General features: G+C 43.2%; 1 protein-coding gene across 1 annotated transcript in view; it reads right to left on the minus strand.

Moving 5' to 3' along the window:
* Positions 1 to 4,775: 4,775 nt before the first annotated feature.
* Positions 4,776 to 23,513, minus strand: part of zdhhc16a (zDHHC palmitoyltransferase 16a) — a 34,581-nt gene continuing 15,843 nt past the window's right edge. The window contains exons 3-11 of the mRNA XM_084321543.1: positions 20,008 to 20,202; positions 16,365 to 16,453; positions 15,446 to 15,474; positions 15,172 to 15,305; positions 12,798 to 12,884; positions 10,167 to 10,252; positions 9,111 to 9,234; positions 7,056 to 7,126; positions 4,776 to 6,793 (exon numbers count right to left, since the gene is read on the minus strand). Coding sequence (XP_084177669.1) covers positions 6,691 to 6,793; positions 7,056 to 7,126; positions 9,111 to 9,234; positions 10,167 to 10,252; positions 12,798 to 12,884; positions 15,172 to 15,305; positions 15,446 to 15,474; positions 16,365 to 16,453; positions 20,008 to 20,202 — 918 coding nt within the window. The 3' untranslated portion in view covers positions 4,776 to 6,690. The remainder of the gene's footprint in view (positions 6,794 to 7,055; positions 7,127 to 9,110; positions 9,235 to 10,166; positions 10,253 to 12,797; positions 12,885 to 15,171; positions 15,306 to 15,445; positions 15,475 to 16,364; positions 16,454 to 20,007; positions 20,203 to 23,513) is intronic.

A 23,513-nucleotide genomic window follows, 5' to 3' on the forward strand; every position in this document is an offset into this window, starting at 1 on the left:
CGATATAACGACACTACCCGCGTCCGTACAACTGAAAAGGGTTGTCCTAGCGGGTGTCACAGCAGCGAAGAAGCTTATAGCAATGAGATGGAAGGAGCCTGAGAAGCTGACAATGATCAACTGGTCCCTAACTCTATTGGATGTGATTTATCTTGAGATATCCACGGCTCGGGTGATTGGGGTGGGGCAGGCTGGCATTGACCTGTGGTTCGCAGCAGCTGAGAAGGTAAAGACCGCCGTGTGCGGCTGAGCGGGGTTGGGGCGCTTGATCGGGGGGGTCCGGCGGTCTCTGGGGAGGGGGAGGAGGAAATGTCTTGTCTGTCTTGGTTTTTGTCTTGTCCTTCTTAACTTTGGCTGGGGGGATTTTAGGGGGGGTTGGTATTTAGCTATTCTGCGCTATATGTCAATTCACATGCCATCTCCCCAAGGGACTAATATTGGCAGACTGATTGACCTGTCAACCAACTTGGAAGAGGAATTTCTTTCTTCTTACACTTTACCGTCTGCGAGTTTGGCAGTCTTGAACATGTGTAAGGGACCTAGGCTATCTACAGTAAATCTGCGACAACACTCTCATAAACAATCTTTTAAGTCACTCCACTTTGTAAAGGTGGGGAAAGGTTGCCATGTCTTGAAGACCCCTTTTTGTTATTGAAGTAGCCACCTATATTTGATAGGTTGGACGCTGTTTCTTTTTCTTTTTGTCTTATAATTTATTATTCTGTATTATTATTGTTTGTTATTCTCCTGTGAAGTTATGTTTTTTGTTACTGTGGTTATTGTGTTGTCCTGTTTCATGTCATTAATAATAAAAAAAAAATTTGATCAAAAAAAAAAAACTAAATGACTTTTATTTGCCTGTATTCTAATTACATGCAATGTTTTGGTCCAACATTAAAACGTCAAAGTAGAACTATTATGTTGTGACCACTGCTTAGTGTATATAGCATAGCAAAAGTATACCGTTACCTGGCCCATGGGGACATTACTGTGTGTTGTCGGGCCTTACAAATACATTTGATTTTGATTTGATTATCAATAGGATATCTGGAACACACAAACACACTATTTTTTAAATCACATGCCATGAAACTCAGGGACCTGGCTGAATTTAAGACTGCACAAATCATGTTTAAAGCACGAAACAATTCACTCCCGGGTAACATCCAAAAATTCTGTTATAGAGAGGGGCGTTACAATTTAGAGGAGAGTCTAACTTCAAGAAACAGGCTGTTCATTCATATTTCAGTTTGTGGAGTGAATATGAGTTGCATAAGATAATAGAGTGTGAAGGTATACTGAATACTGTCTATCTGTGTCATGTATCATGTCATTATGATGAATTGAAAATGGGGGACCCTGATGTAAACAAGACGAAAGTCTTTCTCTGGTCTGCATCCCCTTAACAATTGTGTGTATTGAGCCGTACTGTATATTGTACCCATTCTGCAATCTGTTAATAAAGTTTTCAATCAATCAATCAATCAATCAATCAATCAATCAATCAATCAATCAATCAATCAATCAAGGGGGTAGGAATACATACGTTTACACTTCATCCTCCTACTCCTGTTTGTTTGTTTTTTAATCTGTTTATTACTTGTTTTTTATTATTATTTATTTTCAATTTATATTCGAAATAAATAAACACTTTCATTCAAGATATTGTGTGAGCAAAAATATAGTTAATTTACTCATACAGTATGTACATCCTCTGGCCTTGTGACTGCAACTTGTTCCTGTTTGCGGACGACTCAGCCCTGCTGGTCTCTGACAAGAACAAGTTACAGGTTGAAAAAACCCTCAGCTCAGAACTAGGCAAAATCTGCATATGGCTCGCTGATAACAAACTATCATTACACATGGGCAAAACAGAGTCCATTCTCTTCGGTTCAAATAACAAACTCAGCAAGACCGACGGCTTCTCAGTTACAGTGGGTGACAATATTGTCACAAGGAAAGAAGATATTACCTACCTGGGTTCCATCCTAGAGGCAAATCTTTCCTGTGACAAAATGGCATCCAATGTAATAAAAAAAGTCAACCAACGAACACGATTCTTGTACCGGATCTCCTCACTGGTAAACAAGAATACCCTGAAGACTCTAGCAGGAGCACTCATTCAAGGGTACTACGACTATGCTTGCACCTCATGGTACCAAAGCACCTCAAAGGCGCTAAAAACAAAATTACAAACATCTCAAAACAAACTGGTCAGACTACTGCTTGACCTTACTCCTAGAACCCACCTCACCCCTGCCCACTTTGACAACCTAGGATGGCTTAGAGTAGACGACAGAGTACAGCAACTTGCAATGGGCCTGGTCTACAAGATACACTACACGACCAAGGTACCCATGTACATGACAAAATACTTCCCAAAGGTCAGTGAATACCACGATCACAACACCAGAGGGAGCTCCACAAATCATGTTAAACCCAGATTCGGCTCAAACAAGGGACTAAACACGTTTCGCAATTATGCCACATCAATGTGGAACGCCCTACCCAAAGCTGTAAAGGAATGTGAATCACTACCCACTTTCAAAAACACTCTCAAAAAACACCTAAGGGAGACTGCAACTCGAAACTGGCCCCTGTAAATGTCCGAACACAACCCCCTCCAATGTACAGTAAATTACCAAGTATGGTCTTGTCAATAATCCAATGTACAGTGTTTGTTTGTACAGTTGTACAGTGTCCCCCACCCACCCCTCCTACCCCCCCCACTCCCCCCCACTCCTGTACCCATTCTGCAATCTGTTAATAAAGTTTTCATTCATTCATTCATTCATCTCACAGCTGTGCCTGCACAGTGCAATACTCCAATTCAGCCATTGGGTGGGTGGCGCTGCTGAGCGGCCCTCACAGCGCGGCCGTCAGAGCGCGGCCCTGAGAGCGCCGCTGGCTCTGCAGCTCTGCAGCTGCATGCTTCTCAATTTTAGGCCTATCTGTAACGGGTTTGATTGATTGAACATTTTATTAACAGATTGCAGAATGGGTACAATACAGTACAGCTCAATACACACAATTGTTAAGGCGATGCAGACCAGAGAAAGACTTTTGTCTTGTTTACATCAGGGTCCCCCATTTTCAATTCATCATAACATTTCAATTACATGGGTAATGTGCCTTGGCTTGAACCCATGAGCACTTTGGCACAAGCGCCAGTCACTTTAACACTTGGTACCTAAAGCACTTTTCACTTCATATACGGTAGTCTCTCTTCCTATGTCTTTGGTTTGTCTCGCCACGTCACACATTATTGTGTTGTCATAGTCTGTTTTGTTTATTGTCAGTTTTCTTTTTTATGGTTGTGAAGTTTGTGTAGTTTAGTAACTTGTACTGTACATGTACTGCTGTCTGTTCTTGTGATTATGAAGTTTGTGTACATTTATAAATTATAATGTGTCTGTTCTGTTATTCTGTATCTGTTAACAATCAACCCACAAAGGGACTACAGATGGAAATGAGCCTCTGGCTATAATCTGGCATATTTACATGAAAATGTCCCATTAATAAAATAAAATAAATTAGCCTAGCAGTAAGTGTGAAATTCTACAGAATTTTTTTCATCCTGGGATCTGAAGTCGGGAAATTCAGTCTGTGTCCTGTCCTGGTAAACAGTACCCTAACCTAAATGTGAGGGAAACCATTTTTGGTCCCAGCCCATAGTTAACCCCTGCTCTCGAGCAAGGTGAAAATAGACCGATAATGGAGATTAATTCTACATGCATCATCTCAGCAGACATCATTTACTGGGCAGTGGACACTGACATCTGCTGGTGGAGAGAGGACTAAAGCATGAAAGAGAGGTTGAACTAGGTTAGTGTTCCCAGTAAGCACTAGACCCGATTTCAACATTGAGACTATGTCAGTCTATAGCCCTCGTATATACTGTAGCCCAAAATATATCTGGCTAAATATAGACCACGTTTATCTCAAGCAGTTTAATTCATTATTATTACATATTTATAATATCGCACAAACAACTGAAGTTCATATATTGTGCTAGTTATTTTAATAGCAATTTCTCAGCTATGTCAAGGCTAGATATAGCCCACTTCGCCCAAACATTATTACATAGTTAGTATCACCCAAACGATGTTAAATGTCCAGACAATATAAATATATGAAATAAAATCATTATCGATTGGTCTAAACGTGGGCACATTGCGCATCGTCATCCTTTTATCTCGTTCTCGATACATCATTAAATACCGTTAGTTACTCACATCTTGACAGCCATAAGAAAAACACTTCAACTACCTGCTCGACGGTACCTCCCCCTGACTCTCAGACATGCCGCTCATTCCGAGCCCCTCCCTGACTTGACAAGTGATCATTGCTCTACAAATTCATACGTTTGCTGTGAGTCTGCCGGTCCCAAATAATCCTTATCCGCTACCGCCAGGGCCAGGCCTGCCTGCCCACTCGTCTGTCCTCATATACGACATCATGATATAACAGCAGAGCTGGTATTCGTCTGGCTGGCTGAGTTATAAAATCACCATGGACCAGAACACCAAGTGTATGAGTCACATAGTAGGAACATTTTGCCATTTTGGAGCTGCTATTAAACTGTGATGCTGAACTGGTCCGACTCCAGACCAAGAACACAAATTATCCATCACTCCCGGCCTGATGGCGACTAACCGAAAATATGAGTTTGTGAGCGGAATTATGTACCATATTAAACACAGTCAATTTGTTTTTGTAGAAATTATATCTATATAAAATTTAAAAAAATACACCACGTATAATGCCTTGAATAAAACAAAGGGTTTATTTTTATTTAACAATAGATAACAAAAACATACAGATATGCAGTGGGTGTACATGGAGTAACAGCTTTTCCTGGGTGATGGTGGATGAGTAAACATGAATGAACAGAGTTATGTTTGGTGGACGGCAACTCCCCAGACTAGGCCATACATCCTTGTAGTCATTTTCAATACATAATGCTCCGTATTGTTAAGAAGTGACGGGTTTGACGAGTTTTGCCATTGGAAGCTTGACGATATGCGAGCGGTTAAAAAATACCTAAGCCTATGTTAATCCTTTTAATAACAAACAGCACTATGCATTGAAAAAGATGAGGGATGGGGGGGGGGGGGGTAATTGGGATTTTGTATCATGTCGATCTTGACTATTTTAGACAAGCACCCCTGTCTTGGCTGAAGCTTGTTCGAAGGGCCGGCTGAGGGAAAAATAGGTTCCATTTATATATATAAAAAAAAACATTGTAAAAATGCCAACCAGTAAAATAGTTGTGTAAATTATTACCCACAATACCGTACGACACGAACGATTAACCAATCGTGGACAACAACAACGACGTGACGTCAGGCACACGTCAGTGTCTGGGCTTCAGTATGGTTAGGCTGTACCTGTATCATGTCGTCACGCAGCAGGTTGATGATGTCACACACTGCAGCACACAGTAGGGTTAGTGTTATTGTGCCAAACACATTTTTGTAAACCGTGACTCATCTCCGATTGGAATCCAGCTTAGGAGGAACAAGCTGTGAACAGTAGACTCAGAAGAGCCCTGGCTTCATCACTCAGAAGGTCAAAGGTCAGATTGTAGACCATGACCATTCGACAGACAAATGAACATCAGACATGGTTCATGAAATACTCAAAAGCCCATGATCCACGAGTAATGAACCCAATACTCAAGTCACGTAAGCCCTGTGGATGTGGAGTGACTCTCCCGTCACGTGAGCCAGGAGCTTACCAAGAGACAATAGAGGCCTCGCAAGGAATGTTTATGTAGTTCTCTTTCTTCCAACATGGCTGCCCGTTACCACTGGTAACCACTTTAGAAAGAAAATGCCTCATTTCTGTGCAGTGGTAGTGTAGGTAAAACACTGCAAAAGCATGACATTACTGTTCCACTGCGACTTGTTAACCAGATCAGATCCAGTAATAAGACAAACATTATTACATTTCTACACCCGCTCGTGTGAAGCGAAGCATTGCAATCATTCCAGTCTGTCTGTGTGACCGCATCAGCCCCAACTCCTACAGTTCTGGTTAAATTTGCATGAAACTTTGCGTACATGAGGCAAAGGACCTGAATTCTTGAATATTTTTCAAATTGGTCAACAACAAGTATTTTATTTGAATTCATTTCCACCATTGTCCATTGAAATCAATATAGCTGACGTTGCCCAGATGGGGAGGAGCGGCACCTGCAGGCTTTGTCCGTTCGTGCGTGGGTGTCGGCATCTCTGTTAGTGCCATTCTAGTTATTGATATGTTTCTCACATACTGTAGCAACAATTGTTTCAACGTGGAGGACAAACGGGCGTGAAAAGGCCTCTATAGGATCTCTTCATGACAGCAGTTCCAAGATCTTCACACTGAGAGACCACTGGCTAGTCCACAGCAATATTGATAATGTATTGACCCATCTCAAACCCACCCTCTTTTCTTGATCCTCCAATCACTGTGATTCAAGTTGTTAGAGGGAAGCAACAGTTCTGAGGATCAAGAAAAGGGAGCGAGTTTGAGATATTAGAAGCAGACATTTCACCCACATCTACATTTGTGTTGTGTAGCCCTCAAGAGATTTTCTTTTTCTTCTACTACCGGACACAGACCCCTGTAGTCAACCTGATCACATGACCACTGCTGACTGGGCATTGGCAGAGCGTGCTGGGAGGGAGTCCGTGGGAATAGGGGTCATACAGGCATGATGTCCTTTTTGACCGGAAAGATGTCCCATCTCATGCCGTCTCCGATTGGGGGATGTCCAGATGGGAGGAGGACCCGCGTCAACCAGTGACTACAGGACAGAGGGGGACAGATTTAAAGAAGAAGGATGGAGACGGTTTCATTCTCTAGCTGACTGACTGAGCTCCAAATAGCGTATTTTCCATCTACAGATCAAACCCATACAAGAATCAAGAATGTATGTGAATGTACCCTATACTGATATGGTAAATACTTTTTAATACCCTGCAGATGACCCTGAATAATCACATCCCTCTCTCAGAGCTTATTTAACCCATCTGTACCAGAACACCATATGAGACAAAGAGACACACCTTCTCTTCTCCACACCAAGGAACAACTTCCAGTTATTCAGTTTGCCATAGTCGAAAGGGCTCTTGTATACCTGGTGAAACAACGGGAGGGGGAGGAGAAAGTTGAGGAGAAGTAGTTCAAGATTCACAGGGTGTCGTTACATTTTGGACAGTGAACTTATTCAGGATAAGGACCGGAGTAGAATTCAACAAGACTAGGCAATCCTAGTTAAGCTGGACCAGGAATCCCTGCCAGTGGGGATATATGTGTTGGCGAATTATGACTAATGTCAACAACTATGTCTAACACAGTGGTACTATCTGCATGCATGACAGCGTCCAGTTAGTGTTAGTGCAGCGCTGTTGTGGGAACATTTGGGGTGGGGGGGGGGCGTGGCTACTAGGAAAGGTTAAAGAGGAAATTAAATCCCTGAGCATATTAACATGGTAAAATAATGGAACTGGTTTTAGGTAATTTGCACACCAGCAACAAAAGGCACAATAGTCCAAAAATGAATTCCCGTTTTCACCAGCAGAGTGCAGCCATATGGCACTGGTAACACACCGGTGAGGTCACATGAGGGTCATGTCGTGGCTGTGCCGCTGTCCCAGAGACGGCTCTTCAGCTGTCCTTTGAGTTGGCAACTGCTAGTTACTCTAGGGAACAATCATCCCTTCTTAAACCCGTAAGAATCACTAATCCATGCACACACCCCTTAGTAAAAAAAACAAGGGGTACTAAAAACATAGCAGAGCCCGTAAATATGCCTTCATTTCAGTCAGGGGTTAAATACCTTAATCAGTAATGTCAGGGGAAATTAAGGGGTTTAATTAAGGTGTTGTAATTGGTTTTTAATGGTAAAAGTCAGTGTTTTTGCCCCTTAATTGTACTTAGTCCATGAACAATTCTAATTAATTTCTTTCATCATTTACCTTAATTCTTATTTAATAATAAGGTTATTGTAAGGGTCCATTAACACATCCTGCGCCAAGAACGAGTTACGCCATTTTTGGGATCAATATTTCATTTTTTCGCCATGGCATTCATAATTCATCCAGGCAACCTCCGGACTCCAGCGGGACCCTGTATGAGATTGCAACGCCTCAATACCGCCGCCTGGTGGATGGTCGGGCGAGTTACACTCTCGCCAAAACCGGAAGTGCCGATCGGTGCGTCGAGGAAATCACTCCGGCAGTCACATCTTGTTACGTGGATCCAGACAAACACTATAGTGCATTTGGATCGCTTTCTAAACTTAATAATAGATATGATTTCAGCGTTTATTGCACCATACAAACCTGAAATGGATCTAGGAGATCGGCGTCAAATAATTGAGATCCTCCAGTCTCATCGGCGAACGGTAAGAGGACAGTAACGTTATTTTCAGCCCGATTGTTTATTCATTTCACTGCAAACCATCTGATCAACATATCAACCCATACTAAATAAAGCCGTTACTGACGATCAAGGAATTATAAACACCCCCCCCCCCCTTTCCTTCACGCATGATGAAGCATAATGTATACCGATCATATACATTTTAATTTTTTAATATAGCGTGTATAGGAAAGAAACGCCAATCGATAATCTATCATATGCTTCAGGGCCTATAACTACTGTTTTTGGAATTACAGCAGAAAAGATTAAAAACATACTTATATTCTCGACGCTATTAACACAACAATGTATGAATGAAAAAATATAACGTTCCCACATCCTGAACGATAGATAATCGATGTTGAATGGGCCATAGTAATGTCAATATAGCAATCAAATTTAATAAAATTATAGCCCTGCAAAAAAGGTAAACATCTCCATAGGCTTTCAACGGTGGCAGACTGGCTATATTGATGGATATAACCCATGGTGCCCAATGTGTTAAGGTGTAAAATTAAGGGACTCTGTTCCTTAGTGGTAGGATCGCACTTGAAAGAAGTGCGTCTGAGCTTTAGGGAAATCAAGTAGTGATCTGAACCGTTGACAAACCGCGGCTCGTGGAAAGTTAAACAGGCGCGTTGTCGTCACCGTCGGCTTAAGTCACTGAAAGGACGTTCAGTCGTGTTGAGCTCACTGACCTTTCCCCGCTTGGCCAGGCGTTTGGTTTCCTTCTTGTTGGTGTGTCTCTCGATGCTCGTCTCACCTCTGGATATGAGGACGGCGTGCCAGAAGGTCAGCCCTCCCATGGCTATGCTTATAGTGCTGCAAAGACACGTCACACTTCCTTTTTACCACCATCTCCAGTAGGTTAGATCGGAGGAAAACTGGGGGATTCCCAATGAATGGACGTCATTGGGGTTTTGTTTTGTTTTCTTTAAGTTTGCATTGGGTTTTGAATGGGTGTCATGGGCCCCATGGGGTCATAGAAGGCATTACGCACACACCAAGGACCATGTGGGAAAAGAACATGCATTTATGTTCAAATGTAGGATTTAGTAGATTAGCACAAATGAGTAGCCATCAGGCTCCATATCCGTGGGCACAGACTGCTGCCAACTGCTGGAGAGCTAATGGCTGGTTAAGACTGTCCGACTCTTAATACTAAACACTGTTAGGACTATCTGACTTAATAATAAAATGGTAAATGGCTGCATTTATATACTGTAGCACTTTTATCCAAAGCGCTTTACAATTTGTGCTAGTACATAGCCCTTTGTGTAACAGGTACATTGTGCTTTGTGCTAGTACATAGCCCTTTGTGTAACAGGTACATTGTGCTTTGTGCTAGTACATAGCCCTTTGAGTAACTGGTACTTTGTGCTAGTACATAGCCCTTTGAGTAACTGGTACTTTGTGCTAGTACATAGCACTTTGTGTAACTGGTCTTGTAAATGTAAATGGTCTTACACAAAGTCCTATGCCTGTGTACTGCCACTAGGGTGAGGAGTGGCTAACTGTGAGTGGGTGAGTGAGTGAGTGAGTGAGTGAGTGAGTGAGTGAGTGAGTGAGTGAGTGAGTGAGTGAGTGAGTGAGTGAGTGAGTGAGTGAGTATGCTTTATAATACATGCTGGCTGTCATCCACTGGCAACGTAACCCAACATGAGGCAGTATGTCAGGATTGTGACCAGTGGCAACACGACCGGCTGAGCAGGTCTCCTTGGAGAAACAATGTGACATAATGATATATGACCTACGTGGTTAGCACCCACATGTAGATGATACTCTTCTGAATCATCTTATCTTTGAAGGTGTACGTAGGCGGAGGCGTCAGGTAATCGGTCTTGACAAGAGCAGGGGAGGGGGGGGGGGGGGGAGAAAAGATTACAGTATTAATCAGGACAATCCAAGTTAGGGTTCAGTTTATAATGAAGGTACTGGTTAAGGTTAGGCATGCAGTGGATTGATTTTTTTTATCCACTTTTTCTCCCCATTTTCTATTTTTCTCCCATCCCAATTTCGTATTATCCAATTCTTCCCTCCCCTGTCTTGAACGTTGCTAGTCTATGCCTCCCACTGGTCGGCTGTAGTGAGGACAGAAGCCTTGCATCACGTGTCCCCTCCGGACGGTACACGAGGAGGCAGCCTGTCGCATCTTTTCACTGCAGCAGCTCGAACCCTCAGTGCCGAGGAGTAATGCGTGAGAGGCTCACGCTGCCCCCGTCACTTCCTGCTTCCGCCGCACCGGCGTCACCAAACCGACCTGTAGGAGTCGCTGTCCACAACGTCCAATCCCCACCCACCGGCTTTCCCACCCTCTAACACTTGCCAATTGTGTTAGTATGAACGACCGGCCAGCCGGTAGCAACGCCGAGAGCTGGGCTCGAACCCAGCGTCTCCTGCATTAGTGGAGAGCGCCTTGCCCACTGCGCCAATCAGCCACCCTCAGTGGATTGATTGACTGACATTTTTAATTAACAGATTGGAGAATGGGTACAATACAGTACAGCTCAATACACACAATTGTTAAGGGGATGCAGACCAGAGAAAGACTTTTGTCTTGTTTACATCAGGGTCCCCCAAATGACATACACAACATACAGATATACATACAGATATACAGATATAAGAATCTAATCATCTAATCTAATCATGACATTTAAGATATACATGACATACAGTACTGTTACATTTGTGACATACAAGATATGCAAATATACACAGTACTGTTAAACAGATCCTAACAGTAAATATATGAGGGGGAGGGAAATGTAAATTAGGAGGGGGTGGGTGGGTGGGAGGGTGTTGGGACATTTACAGAGATCCTGACAGAAAATATATACATACGAGGGGGAGGAGACTGTACATTAGGAGGGGGTGGGATGGGGGGAGGGGGTGGGTGGGCGTTGGGGGGTGCAAGGTGCAAGCATAGAGAGGGGGGGGGGGGGGGGGGTGGACATTTACGGGGGCCAGTTTCGAATTGCAGCCTCCCATAGGTGCTCTTTGAGAGCGGTTTTGAAGGAGGGTAGGGATTCAAATTTTTTTACGGCTGTGGGTATGGCGTTCCACATGTGGCATAACTGCGAAACGTGTTTAGTCCCTTGTTTGAGCCGAATCTGGTTGAACATGATTTGTGAAACTCCCTCTGGAGCATGTTCATGTGGTGCAGTGCCACTGTGACGATGCGCTAGCGCCACCATGTGTTTAAAAAAAAAAGATATATATATATATTAGTTAAAAAAATGTGCAGTGAAAGCTTGGGGCCAGCTTTTACCATATACACTGTACTTAAACAAATAATTTTTTGTTTACGTTTTTTGTTCGCCATTTCATAGAAATTGTGTTTTTAAGTAGCAGGAAATTACAGCAAATGTCTTTCTTTATTGTAATTTATGTTGCCTTCCGGACGGGGAAGGGCCATCTTGTTTGAAAATCCTAGGGAAAGCTCTGGTATGGAAATTGAGGCTAACCATCTAGTGTGGTAGTGAAAGGGTTAACCTTCTGTCGTGTGGCAGTGAAATGGTTACCCTTCTGTAGTGTGGTTGTGAAAGGGTTAACCCTTTGTCGCGTGGCAGTGAAAACCTTCTGTATTGTCGCAGTGAAAGGGTCAACCCTTTGGTAGTGTGGTAGCGAAAGTGTTAACCACCTCCAAAGAAACATGGTCCTCAGGGCATTTTTGAAACAGCCGATAGGTCACGATACCAGTGACACGGCTCCAACGCTGATACAGAGAAACAAAATAGTGCCAAGCGACGGCAGAATCCATAGTGGTGGAGGGCGATGCCTTGGTGTTAGAAACAGGTGACCCTTTTGCCTGCATGTTGTGGTGCCGATTAAAACCGCTTGGTTTTCGTGACCCCATTTGCTTTCCGGTTCGCTCGGAAACCGCCTAGAACTCTTAATATCTTTGCTTCCACTACACTACTGGCAAGTTATATCATTTGTAAACAAGTTATTACCTGTAATACAAACCAAATTCAGTTATTAGGTCCAGGAATGTCTGCGAGTGAGTCAACATTTTAATTCTATCTAATCAGTCTTCTTTGTCTCAACTGCAAGGTAGTTCTTCGCTCGCTCCCTTTATGTTATTTATTATTAGTGTCTATCATACAACTCAATGTCCAAAAATAAGATAAGATATTCCTTTATTGATCCCCTTGGGGAAATTTGTGCGTCATAGCAGCATGGGGAGGGGAGGTACAGGTATGGGCATGGTAATAGTAGAAATACATAAATATAGGCAATACAATTATAGTAAAGATACAAATAAACGGTGTAAACAATATAATTATCTGAACTATCCCACTACACTGGTAAGTCTTCACATACAGGAATTTCCCCTCCACCCACCCACCCACCCACCCACCCACACCCACACCCACACGTACCTGGCCAGTGGGGAGAACACCAATAAGAGCTCCCATCCCTTCCACAGATACCCCTCCTGGCCTCTCCATCTCCATGTGTTTATAGCGCTACAAGAAGAAGCCAGAAACACATTCTCTTTTAGGTAGTACGAATTATTATAATTATTTTTTATCCACTTTTTCTCCCCATTTTTCTATTTTTCTCACATCCCAATTTCGTAGTATCCAATTCTTCCCTCCCCTGTCTTGAACGTTGCTAGACTATGCCTCCCACTGGTCGGCTGTAGTGAAGACAGAAGCCTTGCATCACGTGTCCCCTCCGGTACACGAGGAGGCAGCCTGTCGCATCTTTTCACCGCAGCAGCTCGAACTCTCAGTGGCGAGGAGTAACGCGTGGGAGGCTCACGCTGCCCCCGCTACTTCCTGCTTCCGTCGCACCGGCGTCACCAAACCGACCTGTAGGAGTCGCTGTCCACAACCTCCAATCCCCACCCACCGGCTTTCCCACCCTCTAACACTTGCCAATTGTGTTAGTATGAACGACCGGCCAGCCGGTAGCAACGCCGAGAGCTGGGCTCGAACCCAGCGTCTACTGCGTTAGTGGCGAACGCCTTGCCCACTGCGCCAATCAGCCGCCCTACGAAAGTTTTATTTTAAATGTTATATCATAACAAAGGGGCAGGACTAGATAAGCTGTGATTCCTTCTGCCCCTTCTCATTTATTTATGTTTACATTTAGTCTTTACTGTGATTTGTATGTTTGTTGCGTTCAAGATGAATAAATTGATAAAATAAAATAATCTATCTACAGTGTATCCATTGATCGATCCATCTATCCATCAATCCATAAGTTCTTGTATGTTTCTTCATTGATGATGCCGTTCATGGTTTACCGTTATAGTCTAGTTGCTATGCTGTTGCTGTCTGCTTTGGCAATGGAACACAAATCGTATCATGCCAATAACTCACTTTGAATTTAATTTAATGGAATTGTCACTATATTCAAAGTGTGTCCCGAGACGCCAGGCCCGTTGACACCTACACTACACACACCGCACTAATCCCAGCGGCTTAGCTTGTGTAGGCGTCCACATAACCGACATGTCACACTACTAATGCAGCTTGTTAGGCATTACAGGTTATGATAGTTACATTGACTGCATTATAATCAGTGCATGATACAATATGCTATAGACACAACGTAGTTGACTGCTTTCTAGGGTGACTGAATGATCTCATAACAGTCATACCATACATTCATAATGTATTGTAAATCATGTCATTATACTTCTCTGATGTGATTCCAATATAAGAATAGAGCATATACAATTATAACATGCTTATAGTGCATTAATGATAGCGTTACTTCAAGCATTACGATTGCTAACAAGCCATAAAAGCACAGATATTGAACACACACCCAGAGACAAAGGAGCAGAGATCCAGCAGTGTGACATTGGTGTAAGCAGGGCATGAAGGTAACTTATTCAACCCCAGTGAATAGTGGGTTCAGAATTTCAGAGAGAACATAGTCTGACTCACAGGATGTAGACTGTGGGTATAAGCGCACCATTGGCCAACTATTTCAGTTGGAATTCTTTTTTTTTTGTCTACTTTTTCTCCCATTTTCTATTTTTCTCCCATCCCAATTTCGTATCGTCCAATTCTACCCTCCCCTGTCTCGAACGTTGTTAGGCCATGCCTCCCACAAGCCGGCTGCAATGTGGACAAAGCCTTGCATCACGTGTCCCCTCCGGTACTCGAGGAAGCAGCCGTCGCATCTTTTCACCTGCACAGCGCGATCTCTCAGCGTCGGGGGTCTGCGTGGGAGGGCACGCCGCCCCCGTCGCTTCCTGATTCTGCTGCGCCAACCGACCTGTAGGAGTCGCTGTCCACAACGTCCGATCCCCACCCCATCAGCTTCCCACCCCCTAATACTGCCAATTGTATTAGTATGAACGACCAGCCAAGCTGATAGCAATGCGGAGCTGGGCTCGAACCCAGCGTCTCCTGCATTGGTGGTGAGCGCCTTGCCCACTGCACCACCTAGCCGCCCTTCCGTTGGAATTCTCAAGGGCGCTGTTGCTGCCTCCTGGGCTTAGCGCCGCACCAGGGTGATTGTGATTGGTTTAAAGAAATACAAACAAGCCAGAGCGTTTTTCCCCCCTAAACTGGAATGATAATAGGTTCAGCCAGACCTTTCTCCGGCACTGGCACAGCGCTAACATAGTGTGGAGAGAGAGGTATGGCTACGCGAGACTAGAGATAATACAACAAAGCTACTAGCCAAACTGACCAGATATACCAGTCACAGCCACAATTCACCAGCCACAACCTACATGTACCAGTGTCGGTGGCTGGTTTCCACTTCCATCCCGGAGCCTAGGCGTCTTACCTCCAGAGCGTTGTATGCGTCTAGGAACAGGTTCCTTGCACTGATGCTGCTGTAGCCGCAGCCAAGTACCAGGGCCATGCAGAAGGAGAAGAAGTAGCGATGGTTGAAATGACCCACGCAGTTATTCAACCAGGCTGAGAGGACTGAAGTAAAGGAAGACGTTGTCCTTCCACAAGTAAAACATCACATCACATGCTTATCTAATGGCCGACATCGCATGAGCAACGGCTGGAACCGAAACGGCCAAAGTAACTTCTTAAGTGGAAAAGGATACGACAGTGATGGTCCATTTTCAGAATGCACCTGTAAAGTAAAAGAAAATACTCTTTAAACATACTTTTCAGGAGAGGATGTGGGTGGGAGGTGGGATGAAGGAATATGGGGGTATCATGGTGGAGGGATATGGGGCATCAGGGTGGAGGTGAGATGGAGAGATATGGGGCATCAGGGTGGGATTGAGGAATATGGGGGTATCAGGGTGGAGGGATATGGGGTATCTGGGTGGAGGTGAGATGGAGGGATATGGGGTATCAGGGTGGAGGTGGGATGGAGGGATATGGGGTATCAGGGTGGAGGTGGGATGGAGGGATATGGGGTATCAGGGTGGAGGTGGGATGGAGGGATATGGGGTATCAGGGTGGAGGTGGGATGGAGGGATATGGGGTATCAGGGTGGAGGTGGGATATGGGGTATCAAGGTGGAGGTGGGATGGAGGAATATGGGGTATCAGGGTGGAGGTAGGATGGAGGGATATGGGGTATCAGGGTGGAGGTGGGATGGAGGGATATGGGGTATCAGGGTGGAGGTGGGATGGAAGGATATGGGGTATCAGGCTGGAGGTGGGATGGAGGGATATGGGGTATCAGGGTGGAGGTGGGATGGAGGGATATGGAGTATCAGGGTGGAGGTGGGATGGAGGGATATGGGTGGGGTATCAGGCTGGAGGTGGGATGGAGGGATATGGGGTATCAGGGTGGAGGTGGGATGGAGGGATATGGGGTATCTGGGTGGAGGTGGGATGGAGGGATATGGGGTATCTGGGTGGATACAAGTTGAGTGAAGGTTGGTGTTGGATGAAAACCCAATACAAAATAAATATAAACAAAAAAAGATAATGTTTAGTCTATTATCTGATGCTATATGATACTGTTTGTATGCAGCTATAAATGAACAAAACAATAACAATGACTTACGTGTTGCAGATGCCACAGTGGTGTGTCCGTGCCGGTTTAGGAATGATGCACTTCTTACAAACGGATACGAATGGAATGTCGTTCTTTACCTGTATGAGAGAAAGGGATCCCAGTTATTCCTTTACGTGGATGAGAGAAAGGGATCCCAGTTATTCCTTTACTTGGATGAGAGAAAGGGATCCCAGTTATTCCTTTACGTGTATGAGATAAAGGGATCCCAGTTATTCCTTTACGTGTATGAGAGAAAGGGATCCCAGTTATTCCTTTACGTGGATGAGAGAAAGGGATCCCAGTTATTCCTTTACGTGGATGAGAGAAAGGGATCCCAGTTATTCATTTACGTAGATGAGAGAAAGGGATCCCAGTTTTTCCTTTACATGTTGTCACTCCCACTTAAAGGTAGAATCTGTAAAGTCTGACGTGTGGGTTGGAGTTTAGTAACGTATTATACTGTGAATCTCTCCAGACCTCTCTTCAGAGAGGTAGCAACCCCTCCCTAGTACCCACTGAAAGGAAATATTCAAAGATCGTTCAGGGCTGCACGATTAATCGATTTTAAATAGAAATCGCGATTTGTAATGATGCAATTATCAAAGGGAAAAAAAAAAAAAAAAAAAACGCAAATCTTTTTAGGTTTAGGGGAGGGAGGTAAGGGGTTTTAGATTGTGTGTTGTGAAGTTTAGACTTCAGAGAGGGAGAGTAAAGTACAGAAGAAAGGGTACCGTTGGGTACCGGTATCGATTCCCAAGTAAAAAGAAACATTTCAGGCTCGGTGTCCCGAAAAGACCCACCGCGTAGGCAGAAGCCGCATTTTACAATAAACCTCTGTGGGGCTGCTTATTTTTTTTTAATAATCGTAAGTTTAATCGCAATCGCAATATCTGTCAGAAAAATCGCAATTAGATTATTTCCCAAAATCGTGCAGCCCTACGTGCAAGATGGGGGTTACAATTTACGGGGAACATTTCATTTAAAAAAGATACAGTTTTTGAACGACCATGAAAAGTCTTTGTATCTCAATTTGCGGAGTACAATTATGGAACAGTCCGATTGTGGAGTTAAAGCAATGTCAAAACATAACACAACAGTTTAAAACAAAATACAGTCAAATGGTTTTCCAGAGGTACAGAGATGAAGAAGGGGTTTGATAACTGGCAGTATGTATGTGTATGTATATAGGTATGTAGTTGTATATATGTATATAAAATGGCTAGAGGAACTATACAGGGTAACCTACAGTTTTGGCAAATATTAATAAGGTATTATTAAAATAATTATTGTTAACCAAGTTAACATATTTTTTTCAATATAAGTCTAGTAATGTATCAATTAGTAAATATAATATAGTATGATCTGATGAGTAAAAAGGGTGGGATTAAATAAGTGTATGCTTCTTCCCACTCCTTTTCAAATATGTAAATGACAAAAAGAAATGAAAAGAAATTAGAGTTTGACTTTGTTTTTTTTGTTTGTTCTTTGTTATTTTTTATATACATTTATAATTTGAACGGCCTAAGGCTATATCTGTACTTGATGTTTGTTTGTTGTGTTGCATATTTGAAATAAACTTCAATCAAATCAAACCCACACATCGGACCAGCATTGCTGTAAGCGATCACTTCATACTGTAAATTCTGAGGAACAGACTTTAAGTGTGAGATGATACCAGGAAACAATCTGTAACTAACTGAACAGCTAAGGGCTTTCTCCAGGATTTTCAAACAAAATGGTGCAGAGGTAAAAACAGCTATAAAGAAAGCCATTTGCTGTCATTTCCTTTTTTTTCCCTACTTTTTTCTCCTCCTTTTTCTGTGATTTTTCTCCTCATCCCAATTTACCTCTCGTGCCAATACTCCCTGTCCTGTCCTGATCGTTGCTCGCATATGCCCCCCACTGGCCGGTTGTAGGGAGGATAGAAGCCTTGCATCACATGTCCCCTCCGATACATGTGGAGTCAGCCAGCCGCTTCTTTTCACCTGACAGCGAGGACTCTCACTGGGGGAATGTAACGCGTGGGTGGATCACACTACCTCCCCCAGATCCCTTCCCTGCTGAACAGACTGACCAGTAGGAATCGCTGTTTACAACGACCAGGACACATACCCCACCGGCTTCCCACCCGCTAACACTGCCAACACTGCCAATTGTGTTAGTAGGGACGACTGACCAAGCCGGAGGTACCGCTGACAGCTGGATTTGATCCCAGAGTCTCTGCGGTGGTAGGCGAATGCTTAGTCCACTGCGCTACCCAGCCGCTCCTATTTTTTAAATGTTCTTGATGTTCTGGCAACATATTTCGGCTAAATATGCCTCGTTTTATAAATGTCTATTGATAACATAGTGCTGTAATACAATTTTATAATAAATATGCATGATCAAGTTCAACAACGTGTGCTTTTATTTTGATATTCCTTAATTCCACGTTGAAATTACACGATACATTAACACTTTCAGTGCCAAAAACGAGATATTACATTTTTGCTCGATAAGCGTTGAGTGCCAAAAACAAGATATTACGTTTTTGGATTGTTTGATCTTTTTACTTTGATCCCCGCTTTACAGACTTGTCGGGAGCGATCTGCATCATTTTGGCACATCCCCACACACTAGAACTGCAATGCTGATCGACTATCACCAGGTGGCAGTATCGTCCGTGTCTGAACTGCAATGGCTTGGGGTTGATACTCAGCCTCACTTTAATTTCTCCTTGGTTAGTGGCCCTTCCTCCTGCTGGAACAGAAATTCACATTGCTCGCCTCGAAATTCTGTTGCATAAGCGTATTTGACCATCGAAACGTGTATAGACATATACACTGGTAATTGCAATGGCGATGCGATCACTTGGAATTATTCTTCTTGGAATACCTTCTGGCTAAGGTAAGGTACATTCTATGTCTATTTTACCGAATCTGAAACATGTTTTTCTAACGATCACAGTTGTGTGTTTTACCGGACGAAAAACATGGTCGGCAAACACGATCACAGTTTTGAGTTAAAACGACCCCCCCCCCCCCCCCCTCTTGATGATTTTGTGATGATACAAGTCATATACCTTTGATTTGGGAATATTTGGGGTTTCATGGGATCAGCCAGAACAGTTTGGGCTTATTGCACATAATGCGTTTTATCTCACGATCTATGAAAAAAGACTGGATTATCTTGGAAATGCATGATGTTTAGCGTGTAATAAACTACAAACTACAGTGTGTGGAAACAAACTATTATTCCCATCTTGCACTACAAGTAATGTTTGTCAAAATGAGCCACACCATGTCTCCACAGCTGTAATACAGAACACACACACAGCTTCGCAAACATAGTGAAACGTGAAAAGGCTGGCATTCTAGGGCTAAGGATAAGCAATACGCGTGTCACTCAAAGTGTTAAGTGTGGGGTCGCAAAAGAAAATCCTAAATAAAATGGGGTTGTGGTATAAAAAAGTTTGAGAACCGCTGTCTTAGAGGAACACACTTATTTGCCACCTTCCCCAGAGTTAGACGAGAAGATTGATATCAGTTTAATCTCTGTGTGTCTGTGCGACTAGCTACTCATTACTGCTTCCAGTCCTTGTGCTACTGTAAGCTGCGTGGTGGTGCTCTTGGGAAAATAACATCATGTGAACTTAGAATAACTGACATCTTACTTTAGGGGGCTCTCCAGGGGGCGTCTTGGTGGCTTTGTAGTAGTGGAAATAGATCATAAAAATGACCCAGTGTCCGTAGCAGAGGTGCCATGTCATCCATGCTGCGGAGTAGGTCTGTAGGACCAAAGGCAGGAGCACTGAGTAGGCAATTATCACGATGGAGGTCGTCAAGATGAGCACCAGGAACACAAACACCTGAAACAGGAGAGAGAGAGATCAGCACCTTACACACAAACACCTGAAAGAGGAGAGGGAGAGAGAGAGAAGCACCAGGTACACAAACACCTGACACACACACAGAAACAGGAGAGAGAGAGAGAGAGAGAGAGAGAGAGAGAGAGAGAGAGAGAGAGAGAGAGAGAGAGAGGGAGCAGCACCAGGTACACAAACACCTGACACACACACAGAAACAGGAGAGAGAGAGAGAGAGAGAGAGAGGGAGAGAGAGAGAGAGAGAGGGAGCAGCACCAGGTACACAAACACCTGACACACACACAGAAACAGGAGAGAGAGAGAGAGAGAGAGAGAGAGAGAGAGAGAGAGAGAGAGCAGCACCAGGTACACAAACACCTGACACACACACAGAAACAGGAAAGAGAGAGAGAGAGATCAGCACCAGGCACACCAACAGCTGACACAGACAATAATAATAATAATAATAATAATAATAATAATAATAATAATAATAATAATAATAATAATAATAATAATAAATAAATAGCGCTTTTCTAGAACTTAGTCACTTTACACTGGGGGGGGGGGGGGGGGGTAGCGAGACAAACAACAGATAATAACAAACAAACAAGGATGGAGGGGGGGATTTTAGAGAATGCAGTAGAGAAGAGGTGGGACTGTTGTTGTTTTATTGTGGATCCCGATTAGTCTACACCAAAGTGTCTTCCTGGGGTCCAAACATTTAAAATACAAACACACAAAAACAAAGTAAAATAAAAAATATAAAACCACAAACATTGAAGTACTCACAAGAAAACAAGAAAATCTGTTTCAAAAGGCCTTTGACTGTTAGCTTTTTATTTTTATTTTCTTGTGCCGTTTTAAATGTTCTGTTTATACTATGTCCTATTTTTATCTTATTTTTATTCTGTATTTTATTTGTTTTTACTAATAACTATTTAATTTTTTAACTATGTTTTAACCCTGTAGCACTTTGGGATCCCAGCGAACAAAAAGTGCAATACAAATTAAATGTATTATTATTAACACTTTGATTGCCTAAGGCTAAATTCATGATATACCATAGGTTGCCAGCTCTATTTGTCTATGGAGAAGTTCCCCTTCTTTGCAGGGCTATAACTTTTTAAATTCTATTGCTAAATTGCCATTATTAGGGCCCATTCAATGTCCTATATGTATTGTTCAGGGTGTATGAACGTTAAACTTTTTCATTCACATATTCATACTAAAATATGATCTAAAGTATAAGTATGTTTTCATCTCTTTCTGCAGCTTTCTCCAGAACGTGATTTATAGCCCCAAATGCATTATATTGATGATCAAATACAGTTTGATAGCAATCGGCGCGATATAAAAAAATCCAACTGGACGGACTTCTGGAAGTTACTACACGTCATCTGATGTTGACCGGATGGGCGAGGGGGCATTTATAATTCCGTGGGCAGCGTTATACCATTCATCTAATGTGGGTAAAATGTTCATCATAGCAGTTAGTGTCGAACACGGAAATATTACACGCTAAAACTCACCCCAGTCTCCGCGGGCCGTTGGGCGATCAGCGTGGGGTAGACAGTTTTCCATTATGGGATGTAAAAATATCCGGTCCATTTCCAGCTTGTATAATAGTATATACGTCCAAATCATGTTGTTTATCGAGTTATTGGCAACGGATCGCTATGTATTGTGACAAGCTAGAGTGCCGGAACCTATACCGAGTGCCCGGAAGTAATATGGGTGAACAGCACATCGTCCAAGTAACTTCCTGTTAGGCGATTGCGCCGATCGGCCACCAGATGGCGCTCTTGAACCGCTAGAGGGTTCAGTGGGGCTTTTTGGTGGGTCTCAGGCCAGCGGATGGGAAATATGAATCCGATCACAGATTTTTGAAATATTGATATCAAAGACGAGTTACGGCGTCTTCGGCAACTTGAGCATGGCGGGGAAGGACGCCTAAACTCGTCTTCTGGCAGTTAAAGTGTTAACATCACAACAAACAAAACAAGTGAATCAAAGCTCACTCAATATTCATACATCACAATTCTCCAACCATAAAATACATATTCCAGGGCACCCAAGTGGCGACCCATGTAACGCGCTGCGTCGCGAAGCGGCCGACCCGGGTTCGATTCCCGGACCCGCCGTCCTTTGCTAAATGTCTTCCCCCCGCTCTGTCTCCCGTTCTTCCTCTCTCTCTCTCTCTCTCTACCGGACTGCCCGGTAGTACAAACAAATAAAAATCTACCAAAAACATAATAAAAAAAAGAATATATTAAATACATATTCCATAATCAGTCCATAAGAACAAAACAGATCAAAATCATTTCATCATCATTAGGTGGCTTCTTCGTTCCGAAGGTTGCCCATCACTCTCCAACCCATTCTGTCCCCACTTCTTCTCTCCAACTCCGTGACTCCGCCTCTCACTCCACTCCAATCACAGACGTCGTCTACCCAGCCTCTTCTTGGTCTTCCACTTCCTCTCTTTCCATCCACCTTCCCCATCACCACCTTCTTGAACATCTCCCCGCTGGATCCTCTCAGAACATGCCCGCACAACTCCATCTTTCTCTTTTTCAACCTCTCCAGCAGCTGTCCTCCTTGCATATCCGCTCTTCTCAGTACCTCCTCATTCTTGATCTTATCCTTCCATGTTATCTTCAGCATCTTCCTCAGTGTCCACATTTCAAAAGAGTCTATCATCCTCTTTGCCTCTTCATTCAGCGTCCATGCTTCTGCTCCGTATGAAAAGACTGACATAACATACGTTTCCAAAATCCTGGTCTTCGTTTTCCAACTTATGTTTCTTCTCAATAATTCTTTATGGTTCCAGAATGTGCCCTTTGCAATTCCGGTTCTTCTCTTAATGTCCATGTTAGCTCTTCCACCTTCACTGATCCAGCTTCCAAGGTACATGTACTCCTTCACTTGTTCAAGTTTTTCTCCATCCACCTGTATTTTACAAACAGTTCCTGGTGTTTTTTCAATGATCATTACTTTAGTTTTCTTTGTGTTTAGCGACATTCCATAGTTTTTGCATTCGACATTCAGCTTATTAATCATGTCCTGTAGATCTTCTTGACAGTTACAGACTATAGCAGTGTCATCCGCGTATCTTATATTGGTGATGTTCTCTTCGCCAAGTTTTACTCCTTTCCCTCCTCTCAGACCTTTTTTCATCAGTGATTCACTGTACATATTAAAGAGTACAGGGGACAAGATGCATCCTTGTCTTACACCCTTCTCCATTTATATGATTTTAACTCCTAATATAGCATAACTTTTCTCAAGTCACCGATCTCCTTTATCTGGAA

Source organism: Notolepis coatsorum, assembly GCF_963971535.1.
Source record: "Notolepis coatsorum genome assembly, chromosome: 9".
Lineage (NCBI taxonomy): Eukaryota > Metazoa > Chordata > Actinopteri > Aulopiformes > Paralepididae > Notolepis > Notolepis coatsorum.